We start from the raw sequence: 15,048 nt of genomic DNA, 5'->3' as shown, positions 1-15,048 counted from the left end.
GGAAAGGTGTCAAGCTCCTACTCCCCCACACAGCCCGAGGTGTTCAGTAAAACATATGGATTCATGAGTTCAATCGATATTTTGTGCAGCGATTCGTGCCAAACTGCACGCGGAGAAATGCACCACGGGGAGAACAAAAGGCACCAATGAACTAAAATGAACATTCAAAGTCACATTTTTAAGGAATAGTTAAGCTTTGTAACCGTTTAACACCGATAAATATTTAAATTTGCTGCGTAAAAGTTGATCCAAAACGTTCCCAAAAGTCCATGTGGGGATTTAACTAGAGTCGGAGCATCACATAAATCTGGTTTTTAGAGTTGCTACAAAAACTGTTACAAATGTCATCTCCAACAGACAAAGACTGTGCAGCTCTCTTACCTGTCGTGTCAAGTCCACGCGCTCAGCCGTGCATGTCTGCAACCTCTAGGATGAGTGGAGCAGCCCAACACGTGCGCATCCTCCGCATCAGCAGGGAGCTCTGACAGCTCAGAGGGACGGGCTGAGGTTCTGAGCTGCAGGTCCACACAGGGAGGACCCTGCTACTGCCTGCACAGCTTTGAGGCTGATGGAGGAAGAGGAGGGAGGGAGGAGGCTGTCAAGCTCCAGACGCTTTATTCATAAAGTGTAGCTCGAGTGTTTTATGAAGTCAAATCTACTTTCTGTGAAATACATTGTAGATTAAGCATTACAGTTAAGAGCCCTGTTTTAGACACCTGACAGTTCATTTGAATTTGGTGCCTTTAATTGACTGATTTTAAAAAGGTCAGCATCATTTTGGAGTATGCATAAATGGCTCGGTTCATTTTGAGAATACAGCAGCACATAAGAGGAAATCTAAAGGTTAACAAAAAGGCAAGACATTCTTCCTCTTTGCAATACATCTGATGAACCACTGGATTTTAATGATACTTTAAACTAAATGTGCATCTACCATGATTGCCTGTTGGGAGTCAATTCAAGTCAAGATGGCCACCACAACCAACTGAACCCTGAAAATACAAAACTGGCTAGAAATTGGCCAGTTTTAAAGATGTGAAGCTCAATTTTGGTGTGGTAATAACATCCTGCAAGCTATAGCACCTGAGATCACACAAGTCATATGCATGTTTGAGTAAATCTGCTACTAGTCCATCCCTTAGATTTGTTTAAAACTATGGTTAAACAGCAGCTGATATGCATGCCTTCAAAATAGACCTTTGACTTTTCATAGCAAAAAGCCTTTGTGGGTTTCACTTTAATCACTATAGACAAATTAAATGACAAAACTGCACATGTATTTTATGACATTTAAAGAAAACCTCCAAAAGAAGCAAGAAAGTGAACAGAATCACTCCCACCCTACTGAATCTCCAGCACTGACATTTATCTTCTTTAGGACACGTCAGGCAGCCAATTTGGTTAAAATCAGTCCTGCTTCATCTGCCACCTTCCTTAACTGGATGGTAAAAGTGATTCTTCTGCCGCCAGCTGTAACCATCACCTCTCAGTGTAATGGCCTGCTTCCGTCTCCTCGCCCCCTGCAGCTGCCGGCTCTTTCCTCCCAATTTTTGAGGGAGAGGCAGGCTGCAGCTGACAGGACGGCACGAACCAGGGGGACAATTAGAGAGGCGTGGGAGCAACATCTAAACCTGGTGCCAATTACACAGAGCATGATCTGGAACTGCAAAGACGGCCCAAAAAATGGACTCCATGCTCAAAACCAAACTGAGAATCTAGCGCAGACTGTTCGACCAACAGGGATGAGAAATTAAAACAAGTTAATTTTATTTATTATGGTTCTGTAGGAAAAGTTTTACATGAGTAAAAGTGCATTCAGAGAAAATACCTGGTGCCTTATTCATACACGAGTCAAATAAATGTAACAGAGCAAAAACACTAACTGTTGTAATCCATGACACATTAATAAATTACACTTGAGAGACGGATTACTAATCTGTTGTATCCGTGTCATCAACACTGTGACCTAAATCTAGGAGGATAGCATGTCCACCACACCATCATCAGTGGGAGCCCTTTCCCAGCAGAAGACTCTGCAGCTGCCTTATCCGGCTCTCCTGCGGCAGCGCCAGTCTCCTCTCAGCTTGCTCCTCTTCCTCCAGCAGCTGCTCGATGTAGCAGGAGGAGCCCAGCAGGATGTGGCCCGTGGCCTGCATGGAGAAGATGGTCCACCGGAGAGCCTCCCTGCAGGCACAGGGCAAAACACAGGGGAGAAAAAGTGTGAGTGTGGACATAAGCAGTCAATTCCCATGTGCAGAACACACAGCTGGACATAAATGTACAGCACTGATGCAACACGATATGTACAACACGCCTTAATCCAGTTCATGACAAAATAAAAACATGTTCCAGGAGCACGAGTAAAGTCCAACAGGTAGATCAAAATGTCTTTTTGGCAACAGATGAACTTAAAACTGTTGCTGAAAACCTGATATCTTTTAAAAACAGTGACAGGAGCATCATATTTGATAAGTGGACAAACTATAATCCTCCGAGGATCAGTGTCAGAGCTGAAAACCTGCAGCAATGACATAACTCCTGATGAAATTAATCCATGTAAAACCTTTGTTCTTCTCACCGCTTTACAACAAACACTCAAATCACAACTTCCTTTTCAGCATTAAGAGGGACTTGCCAACAATACTGGACATCAAGTACTAAATACCCTGCTGATGTCCAGTTTGGGAGAAGAACAAAACACTGAAGTGTTGGAGCTACGGCAGGAAAAGTAGTTTGCAATTTGCAAAACAGAGAAAAAAAAAAAACATGTCATTTTAATCCATAGTTCAATTACATCTTTCCTTTAGCAGCTAGTTCAACTCGTGTAATTTTTACTCACTTCAGGATCTTTTTGGCTGCATAACAACGCAGATCGTAGGACACCGTGTACGCTCCGTACAGGGTAGCTTTCACATTCAAGCAGCCAATAAAGTCCTTGGGGTTGTTCTTGTAGAGGTCAAGGGTCAGCTTGGCCACATCTGTGCGGTGCTGCCGAAAACGTTCGATGTGCTGATACCTGGAGGGGCTGTTCTGTGAGGAGACGAGACACGAGGTAGGTCAGCGCAGAAGCTTTTTGTTTTTCCAATAGCAGCTGAACGAGCTGCTAAAAAACATACTGAGGCTCAATTAAGAGGTAAAACCACAACAAGAAGGTGAGGTCACCATTAAACGTTTCAGGTGAATTACTGCATGCACTACTGTTTTTATTTAACTGTTACTTTTCTGTTAAAAAAAATATTTAAAATCACACTGCTGGGTCTTAAACATTGAAGTCTTAAACATTATGAATAAGTAAACCTTTGACGTTTCTTCTGGCTTTACAAACAATATTTAAAAGTAGACTACATCCATAAAGCCATATCAAAGTATTGTTTTCCTGTTTTATAACAAATGCTGAACAGAAAATCAGTACACAAAGCTCTGCTCTGTGGATAGAGGGCCACAAACTGGAGAAGATTGCCATCTGGTGACAGCTACTGTAATAAGAGCCTTACTGGATGAGGGTTCCACTTCTGATCCTTCTCCAGGACCATCAGAACCGTGTTCTCTGGCAGCGTTTGGAAGAACTCCTCTGTGTCCACACCAGTACCGTCTTCATCCAGAACCAGTGTGCTGATGCAGTCTACAGTCAACGAGCAACTGACCTGAAAGACCAGACAACGAGTTATGCAACTGTGGGGGGACAGGAAGCAGCCGAAGCTCCAAAGAAAAGAAAAACAAAAGATTTAACCACGTTTGCCTATAAATACAATGTAGTGTTATCACAGAGTCTGATACGACATGTTGCTCTCATTAACTTGGACCATAAGTTTAAAACATGTACAAGAGTCAGACGAGTGAGGATTACTTCATTCCTTCACAACTTTGTACATGTTCAGCTTTGGTCCCTTTAATCCCAGTCTTTCCTGGGTAAAAGAGGAGCAAACTGACACGGGCCTCTAAATATTTTCTATACACAGTAGTCCCTCGCAACTTCACGGTTCGATTTTTGCAGACTCGGTCTTTCGCCGTTTTTCAAAGTAAGATTGTAGAGAAAAAAGAAGAAAAAAAAAAAGATCGTACACGACACATGATTGGGACAGTACGGGATACAGTAAAAAGTTAATAAAAAAAAATACTTTGGACAGGCGCCACCATTTTGTAGTTTTCTCATCCATCCATCCATCCATTTTCTTTTACCCGCTTATTCCATTTTGGGTCACGGGGGTCGCTGGTGCCCATGTCCAGCAATCACTGTGCGAGGGGCGGGGTACACCCTGGACGGGTCGCAAGTCCATCACAGGGCCACATAGAGACAAACGAGACAAACAACCATTCACACTTTCACTCACACCTAGGGACAATTTTTTTTTTAGAGTTACCAATCAACCTAACATGCATGTTTTTGGTCTGTGGGAGGAAACCGGAGTACCCGGAGAAAACCCACACATGCACGGAGAGAACATGCAAACTCTGCCCAGAAAGGCCCCTGGACCGGGGTTTGAACCAGAGACCTGCTCGCTGAGAGGCAGCAGCTCTACCAGTTGCGCCACCGTGCTGCGTAGTTTTCTCAATAAGCATACATTATCGCCACTCAAAAGGACTACATCTCCCAGAAGCAACGGTGCTTCCTGCTGTTGCTTTCTGCAGAAATGGAGGGAAAGTTTTGATCCAATCCAAAAAAGTTTGGTCCTATGCACAGTGACTTTGGCACCCAGTGGATGCAGAGAGCCGCATGGAACCGACTGTAAACCAGATTAGAACCGGACCTCCAGGCTCAATGGTCAGAGTGCTGCCTGCCAGCCCACAAGGCCTTCTGAGCGAGGAGGCGCCACCTGCCCCCCCTCCCAGCCTCGTTCATTACTCAAAACCGCAATCATGGGTAAGACTGCCGACCTGACTGCTGTCCAGAAGGCCATCATTGACACCCTCAAGCAAGAGGGTAAGACACAGAAAGAAATTGCTGAACAATAGGCTGTTCCCAGAGTGCTGTATCAAGGCACCTCAGTGGGAAGTCTGTGGGAAGGGAAAAGTGTGGCAGAAAACGCTGCACAACGAGAAGAGGTGACCGGACCCTGAGGAGGATTGGGGAGAAGGGCCGATTCCAGACCTTGGGGGACCTGCGGAAGCAGTGGACTAAGTCTGGAGTAGAAACATCCAGAGCCACCGTGCACAGGCGTGTGCAGGAAATGGGCTACAGGTGCTGCATTCCCCAGGTCAAGCCACTTTTGAACCAGAAACAGCAGCAGAAGCGCCTGACCTGGGCTACAGAGAAGCAGCACTGGACTGTTGCCCAGTGGTCCAAAGTACTTTTTTCGGATGAAAGCAAATTTTGCATGTCATTCGGAAATCAAGGTGCCAGAGTCTGGAGGAAGACTGGGGAGAAGGAAATGCCAAAATGCCAGAAGTCCAGTGTGAAGCACCCACAGTCAGTGATGGTCTGGGGTGCCATGTCAGCTGCTGGTGTTGGTCCACTGTGTTTTATCAAACACAGGGTCAATGCAGCTAGCTATCAGGAGATTTTGGAGCAATTCATGCTTCCATCTGCTGAAAAGCTTTATGGAGATGAAGATTTCATTTTTCAGCACGACCTGGCACCTGCTCACAGTGCCAAAACCACTGGTAAATGGTTTACTGACCATGGTATTACTGTGCTCAATTGGCCTGCCAACTCTCCTGACCTGAACCCCATAGAGAACCTGTGGGATATTGTGAAGAGAAAGTTGAGAGATGCAAGACCCAACACTCTGAATGAGCTTAAGGCCGCTATCGAAGCATCCTGGGCCTCCATAACACCTCAGCAGTGCCACAGGCTGATTGCCTCCATGCCACGCCGCATTGAAGCAGTCATTCATGCATTAAAAACACTTGTCTTTCATTGGTGGGATGAAATATGCTAATTTTTTGGGACAGGCATTTTGGGTTTTCATGAGCTGTATGCCATAATCATCAGTATTAAAACAATTAAAGACCTGAAATATTTCAGTTGGTGTGCAATGAATCTGAAATACATGAAAGTTTCATTTTTATCATTACATTATGGAAAATAATGACCTTTATCACAATATGCTAATTTTTTGAGAAGGACCTGTACATGTTACAATTACCTAGGTTTAAGAGTTTAGAACATTGCAAGAGTGTGGGAAGGGTTTATAAAGCCTATATAAAAATAAAACAAAAATACTAGAATAATTAGAACGTCCCTACTTTGTGGATTTTCACTTGTTGTGGAGGTCCAGAACGCAATGCCCGCAAATAAAATGAGGGACTACAGTCGTCGATATTTCCAAGATCCGCTCATCTGATTGGTTCAAATTAGGGTTTGGACCTCCAGTTAAAGATAATTAGAGATTACTTTAAAAAAAACATAAATGTGGTTATAGAGCTTACATAATCAGCATTTATTGTAGGATTGGGATTTGGTTAAGATGAAAGCTTACAGAGTAAGAAAATGTCTAAAACGGATACAACAATATGGAATAAGTGCAGAGTACGATGTGTTCAACAATGTGCCCCAGGGCGGTCAGACACTGTAACGATGGGCAGTACTGCTTACATCCCATAAATGTAACCCTCCTCATGGTGTCACCCTTTATTCAGCACTTCTCTCACCTTGTTCATCAGATCTTGTAGTGACTCTGCCATGATGCCTTTCTTCACACTCCTGTCAGCGTTCGTCACTCTGAAGGGTTTGGGTCGAAGGCTTCGTCCCGACAGGAGCTGCTGGGTCATGGAGGCACTGGCTGAGACGCTCGACGTCACAACCCTAAAACGAGAAGAACGAGTATAAATCTGACTGTACGCAGGTGGTTTCATCTTCTGGTAGATCACGGTTCTTACTTGGACAGGCTGGAGGGAGTCAGAAGGCTGAAGGACTTCTTGGCATAATCCATCTGAGAGGACATTGATCTGTGACGACAGAAGAGTTTACAAGTTTTCTTAAATTCTGTTTTTAAATGTTCAGATTCATCATTACATTCTTCTTATGAACATCACACTATCTAGTTTCTCCTATATCAAAATTTGTCAAATTACAATAAAAAATGTTCAAATAAAAATTTGAACAAATACTCAAAATAAAAAAAGTCTTACAAAAATAATGTGACCGTCCTTCAAAGGAAGTCCTCAACGATTAGAAACAAATCCGTGTGAAGGCTGTCTTCTCTGTGAAGCTCGGTTCAGACCTCCTAACCACAGCTTTAACACGCTCCGCTCTCGTTGCACCACTTGGTCAATGAACTTTGTGCTGGTGACAGCTGCGCCGCTTTCCCTCACATTTATTGGGAAACTCTCCACAGACACTCCCTGCTGACCTCGACTCAGCGTGACGCAGTCCAAACTGAGCATGCCATCCCAGGCAGTGAAGGGGAAAGGGCAATCGTGTTTTCACCCCCATGTCTGTGCTTCCTGTGTTAGCAAAATCTGTTGTGAAGCAGGCAACCTGTGATGACCTTAGCTTAAAGCTCTGGTATGAAAAAGGTGCAAAGACCACGTTAGAATTAAAGAGCTCCGTCTCGACCAGAAGAGTCCAAAGTTATAAAAAAAAGTTTTGATTTTCTGCATCTTTTTCATAAAGACTAACTTAAGAGATTATGACTCGTTATTCCATCTGTCAATGATCAAGGAAGTTTATCATCAAGATGGGGACCTCCTAACAACCTCCTCATGAGCTCATGGTTAAAGTTCAGGACCTGATGTCAACATAGAGCGTCAGGTGTGTTCAGACCTGTGTTGTTATCAAATCATCACACAATTTCATCCACAAATGGAACAGACTCACGTCAGAGCTCTGCAGGCTGAAACAAACGACGACGACGGGCAGAAATATTTAAACCAACAGAGCAAGGGTTGTTATAGAGGGAGCCTTCAAATTAAACAGGACAGATTTCAGCCGAAATTCAAAGAATTATATTTAGGAATATTTTTGCACATCGTTACGTGTAATAATATTTTAAGCATGTATAAATATTGTGAAAATCTAAAAAAGGTAGTCTATTAGAAAGTACCCCTTTTCAACATGTTAAAAAAAAAAATTTACAAGTTCAAGTTCTCACTAGAGTTTACGTTTCACGAGCGTTTTTCTGCATGTAAAAAAAAAAAAAAGTTCATGCAACTCATTACATGAATCATTAGCAGATTTTTTAATTACAATTTTAGCATCGACTTAATTTGGAGTAATTTTTTAAAAGCACATCATTCATCTCCTGAGTGTGTTCCTGTCTGTGTGGACTTTGGCAGCAGTCTGCTTTCGTCAAACATTCAGACTGAATTTAAAAAATAAAAAAAAAATAAAAAAAAAAGTATTATATATATATATATATATATATATATATATATATATATATATATATAGATAGATAAATAAAAAAATCAGTTTGACAGCTCAAGGGGAGTTCTGCTTAAAGTTTGTACTCTTATTTTACAGGTGTAAGCGTCATCTGCCATGATGCATGGAGTTGCACTCATTCCTCAGTGGCCTTTGAGTCCTTCACAAGTCTTGTTAGTAATTTATGATCAGAATAGAGCGCAGTAAAGATTTTAATCAGCATCAGGACATCTGACTTACAGACCATTTTAAAGTTTAGTCCGTGAAGCGTTTGGCTACATCAAACGGATCAGTGTTGGTGTACAGAAGTTTCACAAAACACACACACCACCACCCCAGCTCACCCTCTGGATCCCCAGGCATGACTGAACTACATTTACATAATCTCATCACATAATTACTAAAAACAAAACCACCAGTTTGGTTTCATCGTTTGCTGTCTGCTGTTTAGCCGCTAGATGGCGCAGATACCAAGCTTTAAACGATGAATGAATGAACCCATTTTCAGCACATTGTGAAGTGGTTAAACACTGCTTCATGGCTTCATTTGCACACCACAGATCAGGAACTGAGTTTGTTTTATCAGGCTCAACTCGCACTAATTTCTCTGCAGCAGATTAAAACCCTCACGAGCTCAACATTCTTCCAAAGACAGTAACTTTAACAGAATAAATAAACAAATCAATAAATTCCGCGTTCTAAAAGATGTTTAAAGGACGCTGTGCATCATCCGCACTTACTTCTGCTCCGTCCCCGTGAAGTTCGTCGCGCGCAAGTCTGGGTTCGCACCATTTACACCCCGGCGCACCTTGACGGAGTGGGCGGAGCCTGCAAATCCCCCTCAATGACCGCATAGAGCGGTCAAACACACCTGAACACCACGTGCTGTTCAGACTCAGAGCAGCAGTGTGATCTAGATGTATTTGTTAGTTGATAATATTATTTTTATACTTTAATAAGTATCTAATCCGTGAATCAGACGCAATACAGCTTGATAAATTTGACAGATCGTTATGGTTTTAATGCCTCTTCCCTCCCCCGCCTCCTCCACCGGCATCGAGAGAAGGAGCTGAACTAATTTAACAGGTAAGTATTTGCACCTGGCGAGGTAACGTCAATTAAGGGCAACAATGAGCCATTTTGATATCTTTTTATCGTTCCTCCCTGTTTGTGTGCGCGTGCACGTAAGCGGGCGCGTGCAAATGATAGAAGGAGCTTTTATTCTCAAAGCAAGAAGATTGAAACCTTGATGTTCATGAATTACTTAAGAGAGGTGAAGACGAAGACAACGTGGACAAGAACTGCGGACTTTAAAGGCAGCTTTTAGCTATCACTATCCTACATAAAGTTGAATAAACTCAAGTAAATAATAGCAATCGTTCAAACTTGTTCCATGAATTGCAAGCCATATTCAAATACTTAAAGAGAGTTGGCGCCGTTATCAGAAAGCAGTAAAAGCTGCTAAATCCAAATTCTTCTCTGATATAATTACCTCAAACTCTCACAACCCACGTGTCCTCTTCTCCACCCTAAACTCTGTTCTCCACCTCACTGAACCATCACCTCTGGAAGCCTCGACTGAGCTGTGTGACAACTTCTTACATTTCCTTTTAGAAAAAATTGCAACCACCCGGGCTCTCATTTTACCTCCAACTCATGACCCATCCATCCCACCTCAATCTGTAGCTCCTTTTGACCATTTTGAACCCATCACTCTTATCTTCTCTAGAGCAGGTCATGTGCAGCTTGAAACCTTCTGGCTCCCCCTTTGATGTGGTGCCCCCTCGACTACTAAAGGAGGTTTTTCCTACTCTAGGTCCGTCCATTCTTGATATAGTAAACAGTAGTTTATCCACTGGCGTGGTGCCAAAATCATTTAAACATGCTGCTGTCCAGCCTCTCCTGAAAAAAACCAAATCTTGACCCCTCAGTCGTTTCCAACTACCGGCCTGTCTCCAAACTCCCATTTGTTTCTTAAGTACTGGAGAAAATAGTCGAGTCCCAGTTGAAGTGCTTCCTGTATTAGGTAGGTGTGCTTGTTCCTTCTGAAGTCCACAATCAAGTTTCCAATGCTGACGTGGAGCACCCCCTAGGGCTTCAGGAGCTCAACATGGCCCTCCAAAACATGGAAGGCCATTAAGCTCCCGGCATATCGACGGGCTCACGGTGGAGTTCTATAAGAGGCTCAATGGGATTTACCTGTCTAAATAAAGGTTGAATGAATAAGGCCTACGGGGACGTCTTGGCAGAGGACCTGCTGGATATTTTTAATGAAAGCCTGATCACTGGATCACTACTGCTGTTGTGCCGCAGAGCGGTCATCACTCTTCTGCCCTAAAAAGGGAATCTGCAGAGTTGGCGCCTGGTCTCTCTCCTCTGTACCGACTACAAAATCCTCTCCAAGGCCCTGGCAACCAGGATGAGAGAGGCAATGGACCAAGTCATCCACCGGGACCAGACTTGTTGCGTCCCCAGCAGGTCGAGTGTCCATGGTTTTGTTTTACCTGGTTTTAATAGTAATGGTCTTATCCGCCTATACTGACAATGTTGTTGTTTTTATTTTATTTTTTTAAACAAAAAGACGTTGACACACTGAACGAGGTCACTGACAGTTTTTTCACCCTGTCTGTTGCGAGGGTGAACTGGGGAAAGAGCACAGCCCTTGGTGGCCTGAAGGGCTCCCAGTTCTCCCTCAAAACCTCCCATGGAAGAGAGATGGTCTTAAATATCTCGGTGTCTATCTAGGGAATAAGACTGGAGTACAGAAAAACTGGGAAAATGTGGAACAGAAGGTCAGAATAAATTGGAAAAATGGAAATGGCTGCACTCTAAAATGTCCTACAGACGCAGAGTACTAGCTTTAAGCAACCTAGTTGCATCACAACTGTGGCACAAACTATCTGTTTTAGACCCACCTCCAGGCTTGTTAGTAAAAAATACAGGCTGAGATGGTAGATTTCTTTAGGAACAGTTGACATTGGGTGCCACAGACAGTCCTGTTTTTACTTGGGGGGGGGGGGGGGGGGGGGTCGGGTCCTTGTCCATCTGGCCATCAGAATGGCTACTTTTCGAATACAGCTCCTCCAGAAGTACCTGGCAGGACCTCCTGACACTGTGTGGAGGGATGTGGCCAGCTGCATTCTCAGATGCGTGAGCGGATTGGGGCTGAATGCGGCTCTGCTTCTAACTAATGTTGGCCTTTTAAAGTTAAAGGGGTTGCCCCAGTTTTATTGGAGTGTTTTCAAAGTGTTTTCTTTTTTTAAAACCAAACAGATCAAAAACGTATAATTCTCTGCAGTGGCTCTTAGAGGAAATCTGTGAAGCGAGAATGGAGGTCTGTAATAGCATGGTGCTGGATCGTTCAAAGGCACTGTGAGAATCTGGGACGAGGACTTCTAGAAGACTTCTAGAATTGCGCCGCTCAAGGTGGCTGCATGTTGGAGCAACTCTGTTACTTTCATTCTGAGGTTTTGCTTTTGGAAACTTTAATTCCTCTTTTTCTGGATGTAAATCACATTTTTTTGGATGATTGTTTCCTCTGGTATCAGATGCTGTGCAGCTGGAAGGATTTTTACTGCAACTTTTTTTAGTTTTGGACGTTTGTTATGATGCGTAACCATGACAACAAGGCAGTTTTCTACAACCAACAGCAGCTGATTAACATCTCAAAAGCTCAAATAATATCTCAACTACAGCCCCAAATCTCAAATGAGTTGAAAAGGATGTTCTGTGGATGCATTCTCATCTACCTGCCAGCTGTGCTGGAGTGCCTGACCACTGAGATCCTGGAACTAGCAGGAAACACGGCTCATGACAGTGGATGGACAGGATTGTCCCTCGGCACCTACAGTTGGCTGTCCGCAGTGACGAGGAGCTCGTCAGGCTGCTGGGAGGAGTGGCCATCGCACTGGGAGGAGTTCTGCCTGGCATTAGGGTGGTCCTACAGCCCAGGGGAACCGAAAGGCCAGCCGAGTCTGGGTGGACGGATCGGACGGCATCTGCAGCCAGTTTCTTAGGATCCACTGTGGGATGGACCTTTACAAGAGATCCTTCCTGCCTTCAGCCATCAGTATCTATAACATCTCTTAATGAAATGAGGATAACGAGTTACAACAACAAATAATTTCCCTTTGGGATTAATATAGTATTTTTGAATTTGAATTTGAATGACCCTGAGGCGATTGATGGAGACAGCCGGACCAGACTCCTCCAACGTCCAAGAGGTGGTTTCGTTGCTTGGGGTCCGGTCTGCCAGAGTGGTGCAGCGCTTCTTGGACCTGGCGAAGGAGAGGATGACAGCTGGAGAGAAGCATCTCCTGCATCTGTGGTCCACAGGAAATCGCCCGTCTGACCTAATGGACCTATTCCTGGACATCCACCTGGATCCTAACTTTGCGAAGGACTGTGGTCCTCTGCTACGCAACACAGACCCAAAGATAGACTTGTGCAGAACAGGCCCAAAAGTACTTTATAAGACTTATATTAAGATCCTGAACAAGAGAACTCTGCACAACAGAGCTGTCAGCGTGTGGGACGACAAGCTCAGAGGTCAGAAGCCCTGTTGGAGAACTCTTTACAGATCTCAGACAAAAAAATGGACTGGCGATCTTCAGTGGAGGATCCTTCATGGCGCAATTGCAACAAACTCTTTATTGACGGTCATCAATCCTGAGGATTTAAACGAGTGTCCTTTTTGCAGTTTGTCTGAGAGTGTTTTTCATGTTTTTACAGATTGTGTACAGCTGACGGCTGTGTTTAATCTAATTACGAGGATTTTTAGCCTTTTTGACACAGTTTTCACATAATCTATTTTTATTAATGGAGTACATTAGCAAAGCCACTTAGTTTAAATCCCAAGTTTTAAACATTTTAGTGGCTGAAGCAAACATGGCTGTTTACTTGTCTGGCAGGGACAGACTGCAGGCTGAACCTCAAATTGATGCCGTGGCTCTGTGGAAGTTCAACATCAAGGTCAGACTGGTCTTGGAGTTTTGCTTCCACAGAGACACTGGACATTTGGAGAATTTTGTGAAACTGTGGGGATTTAAGGTTTTATGCACCATTTCTGATCAGGAAGAACTACAATACAGCAAGCTCTTCATGTAAATATTTTATTCTAAGCTTGTCCTGATCACCTTTCTTTAACACTGTTGTGTTAACTTATTGTGTAAATAAAGTTTTGTTAAAAATCAAATGTATCTTCTTTCAGCTTCTAACTAGCATTCTGCTTCTTTTAGCATCTAACTAGCTGTAAATAACCACAAATATATTACAACAAGTTAGAATGAATTTTATTTTGAAGTTTCTGCTGTGATGTTGTTGACTTCCTGTTTGATCTGCAAGCCTTTATTTTGTATCTGCATTTCCTGTTTAGGGAGTGGTGTGTTTTGTTTGCTCAGGTATGGCAGTAAATTTTGCTGAGTCGCAGTAAACTTTTTTTTGTAGTAGCAGCCCTTACGAAGAGGCTAAACGTATGTTGATTTAAGTATTTAATATATATTCATGAGCATATGTCTGTTAATGTATAATTTGCATTTTAAGACAGAATGTTAATAGAAATGACGTAACCCTACAATGTGTGGCTCCTGTTGTAGACCAGGAATTATCCACCAGATGGTGTTTTATAAGCTTTATTTTCAACACACACTGACAGAGTGTACCCCACAGGTCTTTGTGAGAGCTACCGCCCTCACTCATGGTTACACTACCACTAACAAGCCTATCACAACTAACACTTAATGAACACATAAACTATTCAAGAACATGCTAAACAGCTAACCAACATGAAAAACAATGAACATAAATTTTGCCCATAATCTCTCACTGATGTCCTGTGACCAACAGTCAGCCACAGCAGAATGCTACATAGCCCCTACCTGAAGGGCTAGTTGTCCTCAACAACCCATTCACATTCACTCAAAACATAGTCCTGCAGGTATTCTGGCTGACGACGCTGGCGTACAGGACGTTGGGGCACAGGACGTTGGGGACACTGACGTGTGACAGGTTAGTTAGCAGGTGAGCCGGCAGGTGAGTCGGTAAGGGAGGTGTCATTTCTAATGCCAGCAATCACTGGAGCATGGGGGTGGTACGGAGCGACCCTGTCCTGATGCAGCACAACCAGACAATCCCAGTTAAGAAGCTTCACCAGATATAGCACCTCAAAGAGATGCGCCACAATTTCAGCCGGCCCCTGGCACTGACTGCGAAGCTTAGGAGAACCCCCCTTCCTACGCTCTGGGCAGTACACCCACACCTTGTCCCCTTGTTCAAAAGCCCGTCCGCAACAGTGGACATCGTAGGCTCTCTTCTACCTCATCCCTGCATCAGCTTGAACTTCACGAGTGAAGTCATGTACCTTCCGAAGTTGCTCCCTGAGTCTCTGGAAGTAGTCAGCTTCCACTCCACCAACAATCTAAGGCTGCGGTAGGGCCCCAAACACCAAGTCCAGTGGAATGCGCAACCCTCGCTCGAACATCAGGGCAGCTGGTGTACACTGACTGGACTCCTGTACAGTAGTTCGGTAGGCCCACAAGACCAACGAGAGGTGCCGATCACAGTCCCGCTAGTACTGGTCCACAAGGATTGCCAGTTGTGTGGCCAAGGTGCGATTGAAACGTTCCACCAACCTGTCACTCTGTAGGTAGAGAGGGGTTGTCCTCGTCTTCTTCACTCCCAGCAGCCAGCAAACCTTGTTGTATTGTGAAATTCTTTATCAAAAGGGCTCGTGAAACGGTCGGCAC

The 15,048-nt window shown here is 43.8% G+C and overlaps 1 protein-coding gene across 2 annotated transcripts; it reads right to left on the bottom strand.

Moving 5' to 3' along the window:
- Positions 1-1,755: 1,755 nt before the first annotated feature.
- Positions 1,756-9,102, bottom strand: cidec (cell death inducing DFFA like effector c). 2 transcript variants are annotated; one of them, XM_037679257.1, is made up of 7 exons: positions 9,046-9,102; positions 6,820-6,888; positions 6,592-6,745; positions 3,495-3,644; positions 2,840-3,030; positions 2,122-2,184; positions 1,756-2,039 (listed from the first exon to the last, which is right to left on the bottom strand). In XM_037679257.1, exons 2-7 carry the CDS (start codon positions 6,882-6,884, stop codon positions 1,973-1,975), a joined length of 690 nt encoding a protein of 229 aa, XP_037535185.1. In that variant the 5' UTR covers positions 6,885-6,888; positions 9,046-9,102; the 3' UTR covers positions 1,756-1,972. The 2 variants fall into 2 exon arrangements, with proteins under 2 accessions (XP_037535185.1, XP_037535184.1); XM_037679256.1 differs by having other exon boundaries at positions 1,756-2,184.
- Positions 9,103-15,048: the final 5,946 nt, after the last annotated feature.

The sequence above is a fragment of the Nematolebias whitei genome, chromosome 7 (assembly GCF_014905685.2).
Source record: "Nematolebias whitei isolate Nwh7 chromosome 7, NemWhi1, whole genome shotgun sequence".
Lineage (NCBI taxonomy): Eukaryota > Metazoa > Chordata > Actinopteri > Cyprinodontiformes > Rivulidae > Nematolebias > Nematolebias whitei.
Note: the sequence above shows the minus strand (reverse complement) of the source record. Positions and strands in the feature narration are given on the sequence as shown.